Below are 24,463 nucleotides of genomic sequence, written 5' to 3' on the forward strand. Positions count from 1 at the left end.
CTGAGGATGCACTCCTATGCACTGAATCAGTTGACTTATTTTAGCTGTTCAGGAATTTTGTTGGGCAGTTGTTGAGGTCTTCTGTCTTTATTTTTACTGTTTCTACTATTTTTGTTTTGTTTTAATGCTTCTGATTATTTTATTTTTCAGCAACTCTAAACTCTGAAAAGGTGGCCTAAAAACAAACAGGTATATAAATAGAGAGCCCACCCTAGACACACAGTTAATTGCATTGAAATGGAATTGTATGGGATCAGCTTGTTTGAAATCCTGTATCATGTCCTGTTGAAGCCAGGATAAATAAGCTACAAGTATAGACTGTAAATAATAGTCTTGTGGACAAAAGGAATTAACTGCATTTGTATACCTAATGCTGTTTCTTATTTACAAAATAGCAGCTTGTGGGATGGGGTGGGGACAGCAATTTGGAGCAGAGCGGTCTAACAACAGAATACTAAATAGCTACAGAGAATTCATTAATACTATTAATATTTGAGTAACCAACACTCTATGGTTGTGGTGCCTCCATGCAGAGCTGTTATGGGGAAGCTGTTTGCTGATCAGAGCTATTTACATGGAAAATCTCCATGGCAACATCAGCAGCCTGCAGGAAGTTGTTGCACGGGTGTAGAGTTCCTAAGTACTGGTGTGGAGACTTTCTATGCAATAATGCTGATACATAGGATACACCTCTTATATACACTACAAAGTCACATGGAAATTCCTACGTTGTCTGCCAGCAACCACACCACAGGTGTGATAAGAAGCAACCTTTCAATTAGAACTTAAACAGCACATAAGATTTTACTTTAGGCTGGATATCTTATCTTATGGAATTCCCTCATGCTGCAAAACATTTAGTTTGGGGGGGGGGCTAACTGAATAGGAAGGTGCTAATCTAGTACTAAACTTTTGCAGCACAGGATGAAAAGGAGGATATTTTACCACCTTCCCTTGCCTGTACAGAGTGGAATAGTTGCAAGAAGGGAACTGGGGTCAAAGAACAGGAAACTCATGTTAAATATTCCCTTAAATTACTTTCATACCCATTCCGGGATGTTTTAGGTTGTTAGGGGCTTTTCCTGCTTTGCAGCTGGGGAAGAGGGAATTAATAAGGATTGGAGAAAGCGCTTTTCCTCTGATCCTATTAAATCCCCTCCCTGCAAGCCAGGCAGCAGCAGCACCTGGCATCACTGGGTGACCCTGGCAGGGTCCACGGCTGCTTATGCCTGCTATGAGTCTCCCACTTGGCCCCTTTCCAGGGCCTGGGTTTATGAAGTGGCAGTAGCAGACAGCTGGGAAGCCACTGTTTCAAATAACACGCAGTGCCCCCATAGTGATGCTATGGTTCTCAAACTTGGTTCATTGGAAGTCCATTACAAAACCAAAGCGTTCCAAAACCAAGGCACATTTTCCCATAGAAAGTAATGCAAAATGGATTAATCCGTTCCATACTTTTAAAAACAACCCCTAAAGCAGTAGGTTAGCATGAATTTTACTATCTAACGAGACCATTGATCCATAAAATGAAAGCAATAATCAATGTACAGTACTATAAAATAAATAAAACAGTATTGTAGATGGTAAAAAATAATTTTCCCCCTTACCTGCACTGAAAATAGTCATTGTTTGGATGGGGGGGGGCTTTTATCCATTTCCGCAGTCATACAATCAGTCAGTCAATCAATCAATCAATCAATCAATCAATCAGTAGCTGAACTGGGATCCACACACTCACAAAAACCAATTAATTGAAAAACCCTCAAAACAAAAAATGCAAAATAAATAGCAAAAACAAAAGCACCAAATATAAGCTCCAAATATGACCTTAGAACACTGCAATCAAAAAAGGATGGCTTGAATTAGAATGGGGGACACAAATTAGCAGCACAACAGGAAACACAGGGGGACTCAAAATGGAGCATGTTCGGCTTCCAGAAAAAAGTGCAAAAACCAGAACACCTACTTCTGGTTTTGCAGCATTCGGGTTCCAAGTTGTTTGTGAACTAAGCTGTTAAAAAACCAAGGTACCACTGTATAGGTAATTACTGAGATGGGTGCCTTGCAGCCACCCAGCACAGTAGTGCATCTGCTTGTGGTAAGCCTAGGGCAGGAGGAGGGGCGTCCACTGAGGAAGGAGAAGACTCCATCAGAAAGCACTTTTCTTATAGCATCCTGGATTAGAAGGGTGATTAGGGCCAGAATGTATACACCTCATGGCATACATTAATTTCCTACCCCATGCTCTCCCATATACCCTGAAGATGCACTGCACTGCTTGGGTTCAAAGCTAGAGAAGCAGATTCCTCCAGGGGGCTGTTGAGACCATAGGTTTATTGCATGCACTATAAATAGGACTGGACTCAGGTCCGGCTAGAGACATTTTAGCACCTGAGGCGGACTCCAAAATGGTGCCATGCTCCCCACCACAGAATATCTACATCAGGAACAGGGTGGGGAGAGAAAGATTGACATCGGGATCTGCTGCCCTAGTGGATTCTGCCACCTGAGACCGTCACCTCACCTTGCCTCTTGTGTGGGCTGGTCCCAATTGGACTGCTTACTGAACTGCTGATTATTGGGATAAACGTTATGCATATAATGCAAATTGTGCATAAACGTTATGTACAACTGTGCTATCGGGAAGAGAGGGGATCCCAATAATTTAACACACACACACCATTTTCCCCCCAGGACCCCAACTAACATATTAAATGCTAGTCTATCAGAAGGCGAACGCAAATAACAATATTTATACCTATTACAATATCGTTATTAATAGTAACACAGCATTATAATATGTATATTCCAGATGAGCTGTTTATTTTTTTAAAAAAAAACTCCTCCCCGCTCCTCTGTTTCCTACCCCGCTCCCCTTTTTCTTTAAATTGCTGCTGCTGGACTCTCTCAGTTTCCGTTCCCAGCTCAGAATTCACCGCCCTCGCGATTATTTACATCAGCAGACAATCGCAGAGGGGAGGAAAGGGGGGAGACCCTGGGACTTGTAGTCCTGCCCCGTTTCCTCTTCGGCTAACCTCACTTCCCCTTATGAGAGCTGTTTTCGTTTTAACATCTACAGTATGTAGTCTGGTTACACGCGGAAGGAAGGCATTGGACTACATTCCCCAGAAGGCCGCGCGCTCGAGAGTGGGAGAGGGTGGGAGGCCGGAGATGGACCTTGAGCCTTCTTCCTCTTGAGGCAGGAGAACATTGGAGGCTGGCGGGGGAATCTCCGCTTTCGCGCCGTCGCGTGGTCGGGAGTCGGGACCCAGCGCAGGGCGCGCGGGGGGGGGGGGAGGTTTGGAGGAAGAGAGTGAAAACAATAAGGGCGGCGGGAGCACAAGCCGGCCGTTCCCGCTGCCGCCGCTTGGGGTTGGCGAGAGGAGGCATCGCCGCCGGCTGCCGAGAGGAAAGCGGGCTGGGAGGCGACCCTGAGAGACCGCAAGCGACCTGGGCGCGCTGCCGCTGCTGCTGCGTGGCTTGTGGGCGGCGGAGGACGAGGCAGGGAGCGAGGGGCTCCCCGGGGGAGACGGAGCGAGGCGAACAAAGGCTGCCCGCCTTGCCCGGCGAAGGGACCGGAGGACCTTCCCTGGCCGAGAGGGAGCCCCGTGAGGCGGACGCTCAACGGGCAGAGTTCCCCGCTGCCTTCCAGCCATGAGACGGAAGAGCAAATCCCGAGGAGGGGCTTCTGGCGGCTGGTGCTCGCTCTGCCGCGGCTCTCAGTGAACCCGACCTCCTCCCCTGGCGAGGAGGCTTCTTCCAGGAACGGTTCAAGGGAAAGAAATCTCTCCCTCCTGCTGCTGCTGCTGCTGCTGCTGACCCGTGTAAACGAAGTGACTCCTGGTTCCCCTCAGCAGCAAGAGGAGAAGAAGAAAAAACGGCGCCGAGAGAAGCGTGTGTGAGGGCGGCTATTTTATAACCGTGCCTCCCTCTTCCTTTCCCTCCCTCCTTTCGCCTGCCTTTGCCAACAGCTTCCATCGCTTTTGAACGGGGGCGCGTGGATGTCGGGAGGCGAGGGGGAAGCGGGTGCTGTCGCCGCCGCCGCCGCCGCCGGGCGCTGTTTTCGGGTCGCTTCTCTCCCACACGCTGCTCCCGGCGATGAAAAGCAGGATCCAGGAAGCTGCTTCTGCTTGGTCTGGCTGCTGGGGATAAATAAACCCAGATAGAGTAGGAGGTGGAAAGTGAAGCACCCGCCGCTCTTTTTCTCGACATCAGGCTCTGTTCAAGTGGAAGGCAGCTCGGGGGTTGTGAGGGGGTCGTGGACAGATTTAGGTCCGACGACAGTTTGAAAGGAGCGGGGTAGGTGGGTGGGCTGCCAGCCCGATACCTTCTGGAACGGGAGGCGAATCTTGGATGGCTTCACTATCTGACTGACTAATTCCTGTATCGAAGCTGGAATGAGTTTCAGAGAGCAACTCCTTGATTTGCTTATATAAAAGCCTGGAAGTCTCAATAAGAGCGACGGAAGGAAGAAAAGCGGAAGGGATTTATAATATAAACATTTTATTTGCATCTCTTTCCTCTGAAATCAAGTTGTTGTTTTTTCTGGAAGAAAGGAAGGGTGAGCTGGATATTTGTTGGCAAATAGAAATGAAGGCTGGCTTTTAAAATGTCATGTATTATTTTTCCCCTGGCGATGGATATTGACCACCACATTTCTGTTATGTTCCAAAAACTTTCTTTTCTATAGTGAGAGCAAAGAGGAACTAATAGTCTTTTGTTGTCATTCAGAGCCAGAAAAATACAGGCAGCTTACAGAGTCTAGGAGGAAATTGGATATTATGGATGGTTTCTCAACTGCTGGTTTTGGATTTGGATATATGTGTTTGGAACAATTAATAGGAATTTTAATTTTTGTAAAATGATCTGATAAAGGATCTTAACAAACTTATATGAAAGGAATCTACTCGGTTACAAAACACTCTTAACATTTTTAACCAAGACATGCTTAAGGATGTGGATTTGATGTAAAAACTGAGCAGCTTGTTAAACAAAAGGAACAATGCTTCAAAATCCTTTTAAAGCACTATTTCTTCGACAGTTGATTTATATTTTAGCTGTTTCTAGTTCCCGTTTCCTTGTATGATTACATACTTTTAAGGAACTGTTTTGAACTGTTTCACTTCATTGTGAAGAAAGTATAGACTACTTATGACTTCTGCAATGACAGCTTTGGACACTGAACAGTTAACTGGGTGTTGTATAATGCCCTGATAAACTAAAGTACTAAAAGTGGCTTCAAGGAAACATCTTACCCAAGAGGTGTTTTGGGGGTTACTCCCCTCCTTATTCCCCCTTGATGACTCCAGGAGGTGGTGGAGGAGGGCCCATGAAAGACTGTGAATACAGTCAGATCAGCACTCACAGCTCCTCTTCTCCCATGGAGTCTCCTCATAAGAAAAAGAAAACAACTGCCAAGAGAAAATGGGAGGTTTTCCCTGGAAGAAACAAGTTCTTCTGTGATGGAAGGATCATGATGGCTCGTCAGACTGGAGTCTTCTACCTGACCCTTGTTCTTATTTTGGTTACCAGTGGACTGTTCTTCGCATTTGAGTAAGTGGCGTTAAAGTTTTCATTTATTTTCCCCCTTTCCATAATGATACAGCTTTTTGAAAAAGGTTTCTATTTCCATTCTGTTCTATAATTACCAAAGATGGTTTGTAGTCTGTAGGCATGGATAATTGAGCTGTACCTATATCATGACTGATATAGTTATGTTTACAGTATGTTGAGACCTTGAAGCTGAGATTGCTACTATTTTCCACTGCATCTATATTTAAAACAGCCATTCTTTCCTTATGTCCAGCAACTTGGGCTGCTACATATGAATGAGAAGACTAGTTATTCCTGTCTTTTTATTTTTCAAAACTATTACTTGATTGTACTTTTTCACACAGCTTGTACTAAGCTGAACATACTTGCATTTTTAAAAGAAATTTTTAAAAACCTTATTGAGTCTAGCTGAATGATTTTTAGATTACTTTGCAACAGGCTGTTAAGGAACCAGGTGTTTACATTTACAGTACATCCAACTGTGAACTACATTTTCCTCTTTCTCTGATCAAGTCCTCTGTGTAAAGGTATGTATGTATCAAGTTGTTAGCCTGCCAGTGGATGCAGTCTGTAGAACTGCAGTTTGTCTCTGGTAGCATGGTCTGTTCATTATGCTGCTGCTTGGTTTAGTTAGATGAATTTTAAAACCTCATCCAAAAGGTAAGCTTTGTATAATTAGGCTAACTAGACATTTCACAAAATTCCTCTTCTCAGCTATTGTTCAAACTTCCTTCTTTTTTGTTGTTAGGCAATTCTTCCTTTAAAAAAAGAAAAATATATAAATCCACCTGTTCATCATAAATACCTTACTCACTTCCCTGTTTGAGAGGTGAAGGATATTGCTTCTGACTTTACTTAGTCTTTGTTAGCTTTAAAGTCTTCTCCTCACCCCACAGCATCTAGTATTTGCAACTATGTGAGTTTGGTATTTAAAAAAAGAAAGGAAAAAAAAAAACTGTAACTGAGCAAGAAGTAGCGTGTAAATATGAGATACGTGCAATAAACCTGTGTGATGAAAGTGATCACGGGGCACTAGTGTACACACCCTTTATTGCTTCCTCTGTGGCTCATGCCTAGTTATGCTGTGGTGTCTTAAAGTTAAGCTCATGGAAGGCTAGTTGGGCTTCCTATACATATCTAGTTTGCCACTGTGAGAACTGGGTGCTGGACAAGATGAACTGTTGGCCTGATCCAGGAGACCCTCCTTATGTTAGTAAGTGGACCTTTTAATGTACAGTGCAGTTTAGCATCCTATGGAGAAATTATGTAAATTATGAATCCTGAGGGAAATGTTATTTGATAATCTGTTTAGCAGATAAGTTTTTTTGAACTGAGTCGTGATCCATTCTTCCATGCACTGAAAACAGTGGAGCCTACTTTTGAGTATAAACACATATGATTGCGCATATGATTTTTGTGCTTGGGGACGATTTTTTCCACAAGAGCAGGTTTTGGGTCGAGCCACTGAAGACATGGTGTGTTTACATGATCCATTTTTCATTGAAAGAAAGAGCTTCTGTTTCAGGTTAGTTTATATGCGTATGAATTAGATAAGGGGTTTTGTGGTCCATGGACCACCAGTGATATGTGAACCCCATTCAGCTAGTCCATGGCATGTCCACATTAAAATTTCATATTTATTTTTAGTGGTATCTTCATTGTTTCTTTCATTTCTTATATTGTATTTTATTGAACTACAATTCAAATTCTATGAAATGCAAATTACAATACAATAAGATACAACTTTAGAAATGAAAGAACCAATAAAAATACCATTAAAAACATTATAGTTGCTATGGCATGTAGAAAAATAATTAAGTACGGTAGTCAAGACCACCAGCAGTTTTCAGGCTGTCTGTGGCAGCGGGCAAGGAGAAATTGGGAACCACTGAACTAAATGCTGATCTGATATTCAAAAGGTGAAATAGAGGCTGAAAGAGATTCTTGGTGAAATTAGACTTTCTTAGATCTCCAGATACTTGTTCATATACACTTGGTAAGTTATCATATTTGATTTGTAGAAGTTGAAAGAGTTCCTTAGAGAAGCATAACTGCAAATCTGCATAAATAGATGGGGTTGGTGTTTGTTTTTTGTACCTACATATTTAAAACATGATGAGTGATACAGCACTGGAAGCTTTTGTCCATGTAAATGGGTGTTATTGTTGGGAGACCATATTGTTTCCATACAAAGTAGGAGGATAGATACCATGCCCAGTAATTTCACCTGCTGGAAGCATTTTATTCATCCTGCTTTATTATCTTTATTTTTCTTTTTTAGTCTCATCAAGTATCCTAATGGACACCTTTCAGAGAGGTGCACCTAATGGATTTTTTTCAGTACAGCAATTCTTGCTTGAGTAGTGAGAAAATTTCACTAGGAAAATAATAAATCCTCTAATTTTAAGTAACCACTCACATCTTCATGAATCCATCATAGAGTTTGCTAATGCATGGAAACATTATACTATTTCAGGACTCACTTTAAAAGTTCTAAAGCAAAATGTTAGATCTTGTCCTTACCTGTCAGTGGGTATGACATGTATTGAAAGAGGCTAATCAGAAGTAAAGTAGATTGCAAATAATCTGCATAAGAATAAAATGGTACAGCAGCTCTGGGTATTTCTGCCTCTTCCTGATGGCTAAAGAACAAAACATGTTTTGAGACAATAATCATGTGATAATCAATTTGTTGCAAATGCCCTATATACAGACACTGTTGCTCTACTTTTGATCTGATGTCATAAGTTTGGCAGTTATTTTTATCAGCCTAATAGGCTGTCATTTATTGAACTGCAATTTAATTTGAATTAGGCATATTAGAACCTAAAATCTTCTCAAAACACATCACATAAGTAACTCATTTCTATTCTACATACTTGTGCAAGACTCCATAGGCTGCTTGCTGTTATCAATAACTTTTTGCAACAAACACGCAGGCGCATGCTGCTAATTTTTCATAAGAGACACCATTTAACACTGGCATAATCTGTTATTGGTTTGCTTTATTACATAATATTTAATTAAATAATATTAAATATTAAACAATCTGCAGGTGTTTCCCTTTATTTTTAACACAAAATACAAAAAGCTGTGAAGCTGTAATTAAGTGCATGCATGTGGTGGAAATTCTCCTGAGCACTATTTGTGTGTAAATGTATAGCTGTACAGTGGTACCTCGGGTTACAGACACTTCAGGTTATAGACGCTTCAGGTTACAGATTCTGCTAACCCAGAAATAGTACCTCGGGTTAAGAACTTTGCTTCAGGATGAGAAAAGAAATCGCGTGGCAGCGGCAGCAGGAGGCACCATTAGCTAAAGTGGTACCTCAGGTTAAGAACAGTTTCAGGTTAAGAACGGACCTCCAAAACGAATTAAGTTCTTAACCCGAAGTACAACTGTAGTGGCTTACAAGGAGGTATATATTGCCATATAGCATACCAGGCAGGTGTTAGAGTTCTTTCTGATAGGATATGGTGGATATGCTTTAGAATTGTGGACATGTAATAATTAGTATTATTAAGTTTAAGGCTCTCAAAGCATCTGTCTCACAATGTAAAACATATTCTTATTCTGCAGAGAGAAATCTAATGCTCTAAAGCAGGTTTTTTTTCCCCTCATGTGCTCTAGTAGAATGTGTATGTCCCAGAAGATTCAGTCAGAAGCAATAGTCTTTTGCTCTGCCCTTAGCAACAGCATGAGGAATCAGTATCTTGAGCTATTATTACATGAAGTGCTTGAATATGGAATGTTGAAATCTTGTGTATATGCAAATACACAAAACTGGCACAAAAATGATTCATATACAGTTTCCCATGGCCTTCATCAAGAGTGCTCTGATGGTGTTTCCTGCTTGGCAGGGGGTTGGACTCGATGGCCCTTGTGGTCTCTTCCAACTCTATGATTCTATGATTCTTCATTTTATGGTTTAATAGTTATTAAAGCATACTATCTACAACACAATTTGTAATTCTCTTAATAGTATCATCATTTCATCACAATAATTATATATAAATTCAGGATGCAGAACCAAATATGTAATTAGTTTCCCCCCTGCTGCACATACTTCAAGATTTGAATATGCCTGATGATGTGACAGCTATTTTTTCAGAAAGCTTATAGGGGCCAGTAAAAAATACTGAATATTCATGTAGAGTTTGTCAGCCTTAATAAGAAGGTGGGCAGGTCAGGAAGACTGAAATCATGGCTATCATAACAACAACAACAACAACAACAACAATTTATTATTTGTACCCCGCCCATCTGGCTGGGTTTCCCCAGCCACTCTGGGCGGCTTCCATAGAAACCAAAAATACACTAAAGTTAAGCTTGTTATATAAAAACAAATGGTTGCTGATCTGGAAGGAACGACCAAATGACAAACAAATGGGTAGATCTTAAGAATCACTCCTGGAAGGAAGTTAATGGGGGAAGGGAACATTTCCACCCCTTCGGGTATCTGTACTTGGTTAGCAGTGACTCCTGAGGATCTCTGTCTAACATACAGAAAGCTCCTGAAAGCAGGTGATGTTCTCACTTTCAGCTGCTTCCTACTGGGGCAGAGAAAGGCAGACTCCACTCCAACAGATAGAGATTGTTCTTCCCCCACCCTGCCAAATAACTGTTTGGCAGGCTGAGAGGAGCATGTTTTACTTAGGGAGGAAGGCACGCACAGATGACTGTTTCCTTCCTCATTGGAATTGTGCTGTCTTCAACCTCCAAGCAATGTGATGGTAGGTGGAAGGCATGTTAAGGGATTCACAGCAGGCGTCAGAAGAGACCTGTGAAGTTGCATGAGAGCTGCAGGCCACTACATCTGTCTTAAATGGATCCCTTAGATGCCTGCAGTAAATCACTGGATCATGGAAAGATGATTAAAAATTACAAATGTTTCTTACTCCCTTAAAATGTTATGATGGGAGAGTTGGAGTAATTCTGTTACAAAAAATAGTTTTAGGATATTGATATTTAGGCAAACTAGTCCCCCCCCTTACTTTGTTCCCCTTATGAGATTGTATCATTAAATTATTTTATTATTATAAAATAGTCCTGTGGAATTCTGTTTCCAATCTGGAATATTTTTCTAAATATGGTCCGCCCCCCACTGCAAGATGCTCTCACATACTGTTGCGGTTATTTTGGCTATGTTAGATTCTTTAGTGAGTGAAGGTCCTAGCCAGATATTCTAGTTCCTGTTCAGCCCCAGTGAGCATGAGCAATAGTCAGGGATGATGGGAGTTGGAGTCCAGCAATATCTGGAGGGCAGCAGGTTGAAGAGGACTTTATTAGTTGTTGTTTTTAAAGTCTTACAGCTTCTTACTAAACAAGCTTGCTACACAAGTGATAATCAGACTATTCCAGTTCCCTCTAATAACCCTGGATCCCTGGTGCTGATTTGGGAAGTAGCCATGTCATCTGCCTGATCTATTGGTTCCTGGGTGCAGGTGATACAGGCTCTCGTAAAGGTAAAGGGACCCCTGACCATTAGGTCCAGTCGTGACCGACTCTGGGGTTGCGACGCTCATCACGCTTTTTGGCCGAGGGAGCCGGCATACAGCTTGTGGGTCATGTGGCCAGCATGACTAAGCCGCTTATGGCAAAACCAGAGCAGCACACGGAAATGCCGTTTACCTTCCCGCCGGAGCGGTACCTATTTATCTACTTGCACTTTGACGTGCTTTCGAACTGCTAGGTTAGCAGGAGTAGGGACTGAGCAACAGGAGCTCACCCCGTTGCGGGGATTCGAACCGCCGACCTTCTGATCGGCAAGTCCTAGGCTCTGTGGTTTAACCCACAGCGCCACCCGTGTCCCTACAGGCTCTCATAGGCCCAATCTAATTGCATGGAGAACAAGTTGTTTGCATTTGCCTTGAAAACTGTACAGATATAGGTACTTACAGCATGGTAGTGATCTGATTCAGATGTTACAGTCTTCTCCTGGTTGTATATTCTTTTTAAAGCACTGTTTGAGCCACAGTTCCCCAGTTGTAATATTATGGGGATTGGTTTAACAAACCACAATATATTATGGGGATGTGTGGGGTGGGGAGAGGGGAATGTATGATCACAAGGCCAGTAAACAAAGTTTATTGTGTCTGAACCATGCCAGTATCTTAAAAATAGCAATGAAGACTGTAAAGATATACTCATTGTGTCATTTTGAAATAATACCCCATTGATGTTCTATAAATACGTGATTTCTAGATTACCATTTTTATTACACCAGTGATACAATATTGTTTATAAAGTTGTTTGCATTCTCTGGAAATGATATAGAAATCCTCTTGTAATGTGCATTGGGAATTTGGTAGTGAAGCCCCTAGTAGTGATTAGCTGATCGGATATCACAGAGTAAGAAAAGGCAGCTAAGCTCAAAGTAGTAAGTGGAGAACAAGCATGCCTGCGTCCCTCCCCCAGTTCATGCACAGAAAGCAGCAGAAAAAGAGAAGTAGGGGATCTTAGAAAATGACGGTTGGATCTTGTGAAAGGGAACTGGGGGCAAATGTGTGTTAAACTCTCAAAAGTGCTGTTTAAATACATGTGCTAAAAGAACATTGCATTTGCAAAGTAAAACTATTGCACAAAAGATTGCACTTCTGCATAAATATCTCACTGCATGTCTGATAAGTAAGCATACAACGTTTCCTAGCCTGCAAAAAAACATTATTAGTCTGCTGGGGGATGGCAGAGGAGAGATGGATAAAATCAATCCACACTTCTGCACTCTGATTGGTTTCTGTGCTGAGCACAGAGGAGAGAGAGTGTGCTCCATCCCTGCACTGCCAGACCTCTCTTCACTTTTCATGGAATTGAATACACTTGCTGGCATGCAATTCTTGCCACCTGTGGCTACCATTCTAGTACAGTGGTACCTCAGGTTACATACGCTTCAGGTTACAGACTCCGCTAACCCAGAAATAGTGCTTCAGGTTAAGAATTTTGCTTCAGGATGAGAACAGAAATCGTGCTTCGGCAGCGCAGCAGCAGCAGGAGGCCCCATTAGCTAAAGTGGTGCTTCAGGTTAAGAACAGTTTCAGGTGAAGAACGGACCTCCGGAATGAGGTACCACTGTACTTTAAATACTGTACTTAACCCGAGGTACCACTGTACTTAAATACAAAGCCAAGCTGTAATATGTTGAGAAAAGTGTTTACTGTATATACTCGAATATAAGCTGACTTTTTCAGCATTTTTTAATGCTGAAAAAGCTTCCCTTGGCTTATACTCAAGTGAGGCGGGCAGCAGCGGAGGGGCGAACCCTTTCTCGCCGCTCGTTCCTCCACCGCCGCCCGCCTCTTGTACGGGAAGCTGCGCCTCTCCCAACTGGACTCCTATGCCTGCTCTTGCAAGTGGCAGAGGGGGCGGCAGAGGGACGAGCGGCCCAAAAGGAGCCCTTTCAGGCTGTTTGTTCTTCCTCTTCCGCTGCCACCACCACCAGGTTTGTGGTGTGAACTGACTTACACTCGGGTCAATAAGTTTTCCCAGTTTTTTGTCCTAAAATTAGGTGCCTTGGCTTATATTTGGGTCAGCTTATACTTGAGTATATATGGTATATTCTACCTTTCTGTCATTGACACCTGAGGCAGTTCACATTAAGAAATGAAGTATTTAAAACAGCTTACAATGGTTGCTGGACACAGCTTTATTTATCCTTATGCATTTGAAACCAATTTTATGTTGCTATCAGTGATTGAGTAAGTGGAAGGTAACTGCATCCCTGGAACACATATAATGTAAGCTTTGTGGAACAATTTGTGCTGATTGCAAAATTTGTGTTATAAATCAGTATCTTGAATTGTTTCTAATCCACAACATTAAAACTGAAAAGAGAAATATCAGGCAATGAGGTTGTTTCAGATTTAGGTATATGTTGTTTAGGCATAATGCATTAGGCATATTAGCCATGTTAAAATAAGAATGATTCATACTTGGCAATATACATTAGATTCCTAGATACTTAACATTTGTTGTGGAGACATACACATGCACCAGTCACAAAAACACCTTAATAAACTTCTCCATTTATAACTAGCATAGAAAGGATAGATTTCTTGTAAATCAAGAAAATCTTTAATAAAAATACATTTAAAAAAAGGATTGATTTCCTGACAATTCCATTTTTGTCCACAGCTTAGAAGAACACTATTTTTAAAAGGGAGGAAATAAGGATGTCTGGGCCCTGCTTCCTCAGTAAGTAATCCCAAGGAAGGAAAACTTGCAGAATTAAGTCTTGTCACACTGACATCCAAGCATTGGCAGGCAATGGGGAGGCGGGGGGCTTTGCTGTTGCATGGATTGGAACTGGGCAAATTAACACGCTGATCTGTAGCCCAGTCAAGATACTTTCATCAGGAAACGACATCTTCTTGAGGATGTACTCCTGAGCCCTAAATTTTTGTAGAGATGATTCAAATGCATGGATGAGGGACGCTTGGATGATAAGGAGGAGGGTCCCTTAACCATTCCTATTCCAGACAACTCTTGCTGGCAACTGCCTCATTTCTAAGGCTGTTGTTGTCCCAGTTGGATTGGGTTGTGGTTTTGGAGTCCACCTTGAAGAAAAGATAAAACTAATAATAATAATAATAATAATAATAATAATAATTTATTATTTGTACCCCGCCCATCTTATTTGTACCCCACCCACTCTGGGCGGCTTCTGTATTTGTACCCCGCCCACTCTGGGCGGCTTCCACAGAAACCAAAAATACACTAAAATCACACATTAAAAACTTCCCTGAACAGGGCTGCCTTAAGATGTCTTCTGAATGTAAGGTAGTTATTTATCGCTTTGACATCTAATGGGAGGGCGTTCCACAGGGCGGGTGCCACTACCGAGAAGGCCCTCTGTCTGGTTCCCTGTAGCTTTGCTTCTCGCAATGAGGGAACCGCCAGAAGGCCCCCGGTGCTGGATCTCAGCGTCCAGGCAGAACGATGGAGGTGGAGACGCTCCTTCAGGTATATATGAGGGGGTGGCATTTTGCAGGGGAGACCTGGTAGTCTATAAGTGCCATTCTCTTTAGCATTATGAAGGAATTGCTCTTTGATTTTTCCGGTACCTCTCCCATGGTTTCTTCCCTGAAAATGGCTGAGGTTGACTAGCAAAGCACAAACAAGTGGGCAAACTCGAGCTGTTCAGATATCTAAATCAGCCGTGCATGTAGCAAGGTTTGGCCATAACTCTTTATGATTGGATAACTGGATTTGCGGATGAAAAGCTTTCTGATAGAAGTCTCTGCGTGTATTTCCTATTCCAATGTAGCCATTCAGCACCCTGAATTTTGTCTTGTTTATTAGCAACTCAGTAACCATAAAAGGAAATGTATGTTCAAACTCCTCTTTTGCAAGGAATGAATAACTGTTCTTGTTTGTAAGCTGCCTTAAGTCCCTTGTGGTAGTGCATATATATGTGTGTGTGCATGCATATTTACTTAGACATAAATCTTACTGTGCTTTGTGGGACTTACACCCAGGTATGTGTACATAGGATTGCTGCTGTAGTTCATGAGGATAATCTGTATAGCCCAATTATTATTTTTATGAAACGAGATAACATCGCCTTCTTGAGAATTAGCAACCCGTGTAGGAGCTGCTTACCATGGCTGCAATGTCAATAAAGGGTCATGGGAATAAATTTATGAGATTTTCTGAATTCTAGAAATAACTGTGCAGTCCATCCCCCCTCCCCATCCCTTAAAGGATTGTAGAAATTAAATGTTCATGAATCATACACTTGTAATGTTCAGTTGCTGTATGTTGAATCAGTCTGAACATTTGGGGTATATTCTGTATTCCTTTGCATGTGATACAGTTCTCATATGTGCAGGAATCATCCTGGGTCTCTTTACAGTTTAGACTGAGCCCTATTTCTTTTTCCTTCTTCCCTTGGCCAATGAGGAAGCAGTATGGTAGAAATTTGTGGGGAACTCTTCTTCACATTAACAGTTACTCCAAGCCTTCTGTGTACACCAAATGAGGAAAGTGGGAGGGAGGTAAAGAGTGGGGCTCCTGACATTAGCATGTGTGTTTATGTTCCTCTGTCCATTGATGCTGCACCCAAAGTCTTGTTTCTTTAGTGTTTTAAGAATGTGCAAGAGGGAGGCTTTCTTTTATATTCATTTTAGTGAGATAGTTCAGATGGTATTCACATTTTAGTGAGATCGTTCAGATGGTATTCACATGCAAGCACACCAAAAAGCATTTGAACCATAGCTTGCAAGGGAAGGAGGAATTCTGTTCCTGATATGCATATTCAGTAGTATAAGCCCTTGGAGTCCACTTTGATAATGAATGAGGGTAACACCACCAGCTCAAAGCAAGTGAATGGGCAGAGGCTCATCTCAGACCTCATACAGTGGTACCTCGGGTTACATACGCTTCAGGTTACAGACGCTTCAGGTTACAGACTCAGAAATATTACCTCGGATTAAGAACTTTGCTTCAGGATGAGAACAGAAATTGTGCGACGGCGGCAGCGGGAGGCCCCATTAGCTAAAGTGATGTCTCAGGTTAAGAACAGTTTCAGGTTAAGAACGGACCTCCGGAACGAATTAAGTACTTAACCCGAGGTACCACTGTATTCAGCTTCAGAGGCACTTGGAAACAGCACGCAGTATTTCTGCTACTTAATGCTTCTGAGGCTCAATACTAATGCAAGAACAAGGCCTCCTTCTCCCAAGGAGCAACATGGATGCGTAACATAGGGAGTGACTTCAAAAATTGGCAGGCTGTCAAAGCTAGCCCAAGTTTGAAAACTGTTGACAATTGTTTTCTCTACCATAGATTCTATATGGTAGCAATCTAATGATACTCTTGAGGCCCATTCTCTGTAGTAAACCATCAGAACTGTTTACGTACACAAACAGCGTAAGCCAATAGTGGGGGTGCATCAATTTGATGTGCTGGGTATTTAGGCATCTGTTGGCTTAGATAACTGTAAAATGTTGGTAATTTATATTTTTAAAAATTATTATCTTTGGATTTTAATGGATTTCTGAAAAGATAATTCTCTTGAAATTATTCAGATGCTCCCTAATTGCTGCTTCCTTATTTATCTTATTGTAATGGTAGTTTCTAACATGTTTTTACTTTGTATGAAGCCCGAACAGTCAACTCTTTATTATTGTGTGGCTGATAAAACTGAAATAATAAATAAAGGTGCAACCACTTTCTTTCTAATGCCACACATCAAGATTGCCAGCCTACTTTATATTGAATAAAGTTGCTAACAAAGTGATTGATTTTTCTTTGTGATTACTTTTTCTTCCTTAGCACTTTGCAGTACAACTGAACAAAAAAATGTAATTCGAGCATTTCCCCCTATTTAATTTTCCTCTTCAGTGATACACCTTAAAGAAGGGCATCCACAATCGAGTGCTCTCCAGCTGTTGTCGAACTCCAGCTCTCATTGTTCCTGACTATTCGCCACACTGACTGGGGCTGATAGGAGTTAGGAATCCAACAACATCTGGCAGACAGCAGATTGGGGAAGGCAGCCTTAAAGGAACTAAAACATTTGGTTGCATTAGTGTTAGCTTAGTGCCAGCAAGTGCAGTGTCTTGACAATATGTCAATGTTTGTGTTTCAGATCAAAAGCAAACTTCTTTAAAAGCTGACTAATTATTTTGCAGAAAGAATGCATGTGAAGTTAATGTATCTTGAAAATGGAACGTACACAAACCGCTTCTTGCATGATTTATGAGTGTCTGTGTAACTGATGCAGCATTTGAGACTACTCTGTCCAGCACTGTTTTTTCCACGTGTGCAGTAATCCCAACATAAACTTTTTATGGATTCTGATACCCAAGTTTCCATGAATTGTGACTGAAAATTAAAGTATTGCCCAGACAGGGTCAGTCTGTATATAGTTTATAAACTAGTTTAAAGTGGAAACGAAATAGAAGTGTGTACATGTGGTATGATGTACAATGTGATAATTTAGGGCAGGGTTCGCTAATGTGCAATTCTCCATATGTTAGTTACTTAACTTCAGCTCCCATCATCCCTGACCATTGGCCATGCTGGCTAGGGCTGATGGAAGTTGTAGTCCAACAACACCTGGAATGCTACAGGTTTCTCAACCCTGAGTTAGGGTATCAGAAATAACTGTATTTGTGAATTAGCTATAACCATTACTCATCTTCAAGCATCGGGATATTTCATGACATTTCTAAAATATTGGAGTTGAGATAACAAGCTACATTGTGTGAGATCCCAGGCTATCATCTGAAAGTACATAAGGCCATCACCTTGCTGAAGCTAAGCAGGTCTGGGGTTGGTCAGTGCCTTGCTGAGTGATCTTCTGGGAACTACATGTAACTGCCTTGAGTTTATAATGGAAAGCAGATGGAATATGAATTAAATAAATAAAAACATGTCCTGCAGTATAAACTGAAGATGTGTGTTTATTCTCAGTGAAATCAAATTCTATCTGAAGCAAATTCACTTGGGTACCATCTCAACTTCAGAATTTTTACATTTAAAAAGCTTAGTGCCCATCAGATTTGTTATGGTGACTTGTAGGTTCTTGTACATTTGCTTGATTGACTATCCTGATTTTTATATGAAACATTTTTTTTCTGTTCTGGAGGTACTTAATAAATAGCTTTTGTGGCAGTCCAACATGTCACTTTTTCTAATTCTTTAGCTGCTGTTAGCTTTAGAGCTGTATGCATAGACTGCAGTTTTGGTGACATAATGCTGCTTGCCTTTTCCAGGCAAAATAATAATATAATATGAGTAGCTGATTTCCATCCTTTTTGGCACACACCAACATGAGCTGAAATGCCTAGGACAATAAATTGCTTGAGGTTTTTAATGGCACTTTCTCTTTTGAACACTGCTAATTTTCCTTTTGCAACTGTGCAGCAATATTTCAGTGTCAAATGAATGTTGTCATTGACAAAATAACCAGTGCAGTTGTTTCATCTGTAATCCTAAAATTTGGTTTTTGAATGAAACTTGCAGAGATCAAATGATAAATCCTTACAGATGAAGTATAATATGTTTCTCTTGGTATTCTTTTTGTAATTCTTCTGTATGTGAATTTTTAAGATAGCTTCTTGAAATAGAATGCAATTTAACTTCTTCACTTCCTCCCACTTCTGCCTAAGATCTATTCCCAGATAGTCCTAAAGTAAGCATTGCTAGGGGAATTATATCCTTGCTTTGTTTTACCCTTGATTGTGAATAGACTTAAATGAAACACATTGTGATAAAAGTTTGGAAACCCTTCTTTTAATTACATCTGTAGTGGGTTGATGTTTTTTCTATAGGTATTAGTAAACTAGTCCCACACATTCAGAAATAAAAATGATTAAATATGCAGCAACTTGGTACACAAGCCTATTTCAGAAACTGATCTTGAATCCTTGATCTTGTGCACAGTGTTCAAATACACAGTCATATTTTATCATATTCACATTTGGAAATAGCCACTTCATAAGCTCATTCCTCCAAAACTCCATCATCTTTGAATTTTCTGATGCAGCCACTCAACAGCAGGATGCATAAGAACTTGAACCTCGTGGGTGATATCCAACTAAGTTATGTTCACAGTAGGCCCACTGATATCACTGGGTATATTATGAGTATGACTAATATTGATCAGATCTTACACTCCAAATGTTGTAGACTACAACTCCCTTCAGCCCCAACCAGTGTGGCTAGTGTTCAGGGAGTATGGGAGTTGTACTCTGAAACATCAGGTATTTGCTTGTTTGAAAGCAGAGATTATTATTTTTTAAATGCTCTGTTTATTACCCAAAACAAGTAACTCACTTTCATTGAGCATCAAACTGGACTAAGTTCAAATATGCATTTTGTTTAAAGAAAATGTGCCATGCTACTTCAGTTGTAAAAGCTAAGGCCTTATATCTATGTGGTACTGCCAAAACCTGTTTCCGTTTGGCCAATCTCCATAGATGTCTAACTGGAGCCTGTATCACTTGAGTGCATCTCTGTTATCCACTTGATATTAGTGACCCCCACACATCATGTTAGTTTCCAACAAAATGGAAGCAGTTTTGAGTGGCTGCCACACTCAGCCTTGTTACAAATAACCAGAGACTGTATGAAGTGGCTGAAAGTTTGTGAGGCCCTGTATCATTTGCAAGATACTTGCTGCCGGAATCTGCAGGTTGCTTCACAGGCAAAGCGGGAATTCCTTTGCGGGGAGGGCGGTATCCACAAAACAGTTCAGAATATGTCTTATACTGAGTCAAAAAATCCATTTATTGTCTATTTTGTTCAAGAGTAGTCTCCAGGGTGTTGGACAGAGGTCTTTCTTAGCTCGTCTATGTGAAATCCTTTCAACTCAGGCTAGGAACTAAACCTGGAACCATCTGCGTTCCAAGCGTGCACTCTACCAAGTTAGTGGTTGGGCAAATTAGGGAATGACAGCAATTCTGAAGGGCTCAATTTCTGTGTGTGAAGACATTCGAGAGTTAGGCTTTGTGAATATGACAAAGGCTGATGGGCAGAATCATCGTGGGGATAGGGTGGGTGGAAATAGGAAGGATGAACACTTGTGAGTATGCACCATAGTAAATTTGCTGTTGTTTGTGTTATGTCCACAAGTGTGACTGTCCACAAGATGGTCAGTATTGTATACAATCTCAAGTATGTGTCTATATTGAATGGTGAGAAGAGAATGGCGTTCTTCCTGCTATCCTACTACAGTGGTTTACAAATATTAATTTGTTGTTTCATCATTGCCAAAATTAGGATTAAGCATAATTTAAAATTGGCCAGAGACCATAGCCACAATGTGTGTAAACATCTGGCAAATATATATCTCATAGTTCTGAATAACGAGTTATTTTGGGCCCCAATCTTGTTTATCTAAACAAAAACATTTAGAACTTTTCTACACATGTTACCTATTTCCTGTTATACAAAATTGTTGATTTCTAGACTAAGCAGTGTACAGGGATTTCAAATACTTGATAATATCTAGAATAATTATTTGCATGTTTTCATCTTGTCCTTCTGGGATGACAAGTTCTGGTAGAAATGCAGTATTTTGCTAAAAGGACGCTTGTGTTGTAATTTAGCAGGCATCTCCCATGGTTCCTGAACAGTATCTGCTCTTGGGTGTTTTGTTCAGCAGTAGCATCACATTGTATGATAGCTTGCATGATTGAATTGTGTGCTTTTTCTCATAACTGTCTAGAGTATGACAATATAAATTGTGAAAAGGAAATAGTTTCCCTTAGAGTGAAAGGCCATCTTACAAGGATGGTCTTACGGCATTTTTCAAATACTTGACTCAAATCTGTCTTGGGCTTTTAAAAGTTACTTTGAAGTTGTATTGGCAAATTAGTTCTTTTGCTAATGTAAGTAAGTGTGTGTTAAATTACAGGAATATAAAGGATTAATGAACTTTAAGAAATGGGAATACTTTATTGGCCTGAATATAAGCCTCACTTTTTTCCCAAATTCTGACCATGAAAAGTTAAAGTGCAACTTATATTTGTGACCTTATGGTATGTAGCTAGGAGCATGGGGCAAACAGCGCTAGGAGCATGGCAAAGTGGCACCCGCCCTGCGTGTAGTCCCCCAACCTCTCCCCCAAGGCTGGGAAGGGAGACAGTGTAGTTCTTCCCCCCCTCCCCCCAGCATGCAGCCAGGAGCAGCAAGGAATGGAGCAGCTTATATTCAGGTATTTTTTCTTTTCTTCCCTCCCCCCCCTCCAATTTTAAAGGTATGGCTTATATTCGGGTCAATACAGTAAATATTACGCCTTGTATATTTTGTAACACCTTAAAAGTTTAGCAGCTGTTGTCTATGGCAGTCTTAAAATTCAAGGGCCATACCAGGGGTGCCCAAACTTTTTTCAAAGGGCCAGATTTGATGGAGTGAACCTGCGTGAGGGCCAATCAAAGTTTTGAGCTTTTTTTTGGATTGAAGTTGCTGAGCTTTTTTGTTTGTTTGTTTTTTTGTTTTTTGGATTTTACCCCAGGACATACGGTATACTGCCACAAGGGCCAGATTAAATTGATTGGCGGGCTGGATTAGGCCCCTGAAATGGACTTTGGACATGCCTGAGCCATACCAAAACTAATATATGGGAGATGTGCAGGTTCAATGTGCGGAAGCCGAAGCATTTTCAACATCTAAGACAAAGGTGCTAAAGTGGACCATATATGGACCGCCAAAAGGTTTTGGGTGGATCCCCCAACAATTCTGTGTGATCTTTTAAAAATATATAACTATTACTGGCAATCCTTCCACACACACACACACACACACACACACACACACACACACTTTCCCCAATTTTTTCACAGCTAATTAATTTCCTTCGTTGGGCTTCACCAAGTGCTCTCAGGTAATTTTTGCCATTTTAGAGTCAGTTAGGGTTCCTGTCCTCCCCACCCACCCCCGCCATAAAATTAATTATTTCCTCTTTCTGCTTCTAAGTGCACCATTAATAGTACAACTCAGTGGCGGCCTATTCACTTCATTTCTATTCACTGTTGTTTTTTCTCCTGCTAGGTTGCCTTCAGCAGCTGATCATTAATAATCATCCCCAAGTGCTGCTGAAGGCATCAAAGCAGGAGGAACAATGCATCCAGCAGGGAATAGAAATGAAGGAGAAACATTAAAGTGAGCACCTCCTGTTGATCACCTTAGTGAAAAAATGTACTTGAGAGAATTTGGGGTGAGGAAAGAAGGACTCTGAAGAACTTTGACTTAGAAAAAATAAAAACAAAGAAAAAAATCAGTTAAAAAGAAAAGAAAATATAAATAGAACTAGTTTAGGGAGATTAGCAAAGGGGACAGACTGATTTTTGATGGGCAGTGAATAAATGGTAACATTCTTGTATGATTTTTAATGGATGCTAAAAAAAACCACTTATGAGATGTGGTAAGTGAATGAACATTTATTCTGTTACGTCAACATTTTAACATACATGTTATCACACAGGATTAGCAAGAACTTTCATTATCATAAAGATTCTTGAACTGTGCATATGTTATGGATGTACAGTGAAAATGTATAGATGGGGAATTGAGATCATGCCTGGTTGCCCTATGGTCTCTTTCAGCTGTTCTTCATTTTGTTTCAGCTTTGAAAGAATAAAATCCTGCCAAGTTTTACCAGTATGTTTCAATAATTTTAACCTTAACATTCAAACAATGAGTTTTATAACTTTGTTTGTTATGTGCATTTTTGACTTCCATGCTATGTTGCAAGCTTCACAGAGGCATCTGGATGATCATTGCTGAAACCAGATTGACCTTTATTGCGTTCCAACAAGGTATCCTCAGGTTCTTTTAACATGATTACTGTAAGTGCCTTTTAAAATACACCTCGCCATTTTGTACATACGCATGGGCATTTCCAAAAAACCTGCTGATGAAGCATAGTTGTGAAGAGATTTAATTACTAATCAGGTTGTTCCTGGTTTGAATGTCAGCTCTGCCATGAACTCGCTAAGTGACCTCTGGAGCATGCTACTGTCTTTCACCCACAGTTCTCTCATCTGCAATATGAAAGATGATAAAATTGTCTAACCTAACAGGGCTTTTGTAAGGATTATGTCAGAGACATGGCTAGCAGAGAGGAATCTGCAGAGGGGGAGGAAGAGGCAGAGGAAAAAGGAATTTGATTCGTGCACACGAAAGTGAGATAAGCCCTTCTCACTTTGGATTGCTGCCTGTAAGTTTTCGTAGCAGCACAGAGATGAAGGATCAGGATGCAGGTGGTAGTAGGGGGTTGTATTAAACTCTAGAGGAGGAGGAATTGGCTGCACCTGAATCTCCAGAGGTCACTTAGCGAGTTCATCTCCAGAGGTCACTTAGCCAGTCACTTAGAGGTCACTTAGCGAGTAGGAGGCGGAGCAAGCGATTAGAACCAAGGAAGACCAGCAGGAAGCAGGGGGTGGGCTTGGCATATATCTGGCCTTGGAAGGGGACGGAAGCCAGTCGAGTCAACCAGTGGCGTAGTGTGGGTTGTCAGCACCCGGGGCAAGGCAAGTAATTTGCGCCCCCTAACCCTCAGCCCCAGATGTTGTGCCCGGTGCAGCCGGCCCCCCCTGCACCCCCCACGCTACGCCACTGGAGTCAACTGACTCCGACAGTGTGGAATGAGTTGTGGGAAGCTTGGATTGTTGTAAGCCTGTTGTTGATAAATAAACCTCAATTAGTCGAATTGCCAGCGTGTCGTGTCTTGTGTGAGAGAAGTGCTAAACCTGACAGATTATGCCTATATAATGCATGTGAATTGTTTGAACACCTATACAAATATTAAGTAATCCTAGTGCAGGACCTATAACCCCCCCTCTCTGTCTCCCCCCATGCAGACCTGTATCACCTTATTCTGAATGATTCATTCAGATTTTGTTTAAATTTGTCCTCAGTAGATTACAATGCATTTTACATCTAAGTTTTAAAAATGAAACTGGATTTATATCATGATCAATTGTGGTTTATTGTGACAGGAATGAACCTAGTCAGCCTTTAGGCTTGTGTGTCCTTGAGAAGTGCAGAAGTTTTGCTACTGTTTTTTTTATCAGCCACAGCTTGTTGTGTCATCCAAACCTAACAAAAGGAGTGAATCCATTACAATTTGTATGAAACAAACCAATATAAAACGGTAGCTTATAAAGCTGCCTTTTTTCAGTATGTCAGTTAAAATTAACCACAGTTTAGAGTTCAGATATAATGCTTAAATGTGTTTAATTAAAATTGGAAGCAAAAGCTTCAAGTCTTGTAGACCTGCTTGGGTAGGGGAGGGGTGGGCAAATGAATGCAGAGGGCACCTAAACTCATTCCCAGTATGATAAACCACAGTTTATCATTACGTCCAAACCTCCCCCTTGTTTCCTAGGTCTTAAACTTGAAAATGTTATTGGAGAACTGCTAAACGTATAGCAAGCAGGAACTGAAGAAGGTTTAGAATGT

The 24,463-nt window shown here is 41.1% G+C and overlaps 1 protein-coding gene across 5 annotated transcripts in view; it reads left to right on the plus strand.

Moving 5' to 3' along the window:
- The first annotated feature begins 2,873 nt into the window (after nucleotides 1-2,873).
- The window catches only part of ZDHHC14 (zDHHC palmitoyltransferase 14), a 67,350-nt gene continuing 45,760 nt past the window's right edge, over nucleotides 2,874-24,463 (plus strand). For 3 of the 5 annotated variants that reach the window (XR_014154464.1, XM_081854357.1, XM_081854360.1), the window contains exon 1: nucleotides 2,875-5,553. Coding sequence is in view for 4 of the 5 variants with exons in the window: in XM_081854357.1 (XP_081710483.1) it covers nucleotides 5,300-5,553 (254 nt within the window). In the remaining variant the exon portion in view is untranslated. Of the gene's footprint in view, nucleotides 5,554-24,463 lie in introns of all 5 variants that reach the window. The other 2 variants (XM_081854358.1, XM_081854359.1) reach the window with 2 other exon arrangements.

The sequence above is a fragment of the Podarcis erhardii genome, assembly GCF_964252035.2.
Source record: "Podarcis erhardii genome assembly, chromosome: 3".
In the NCBI taxonomy this organism is placed as follows: domain Eukaryota; kingdom Metazoa; phylum Chordata; class Lepidosauria; order Squamata; family Lacertidae; genus Podarcis; species Podarcis erhardii.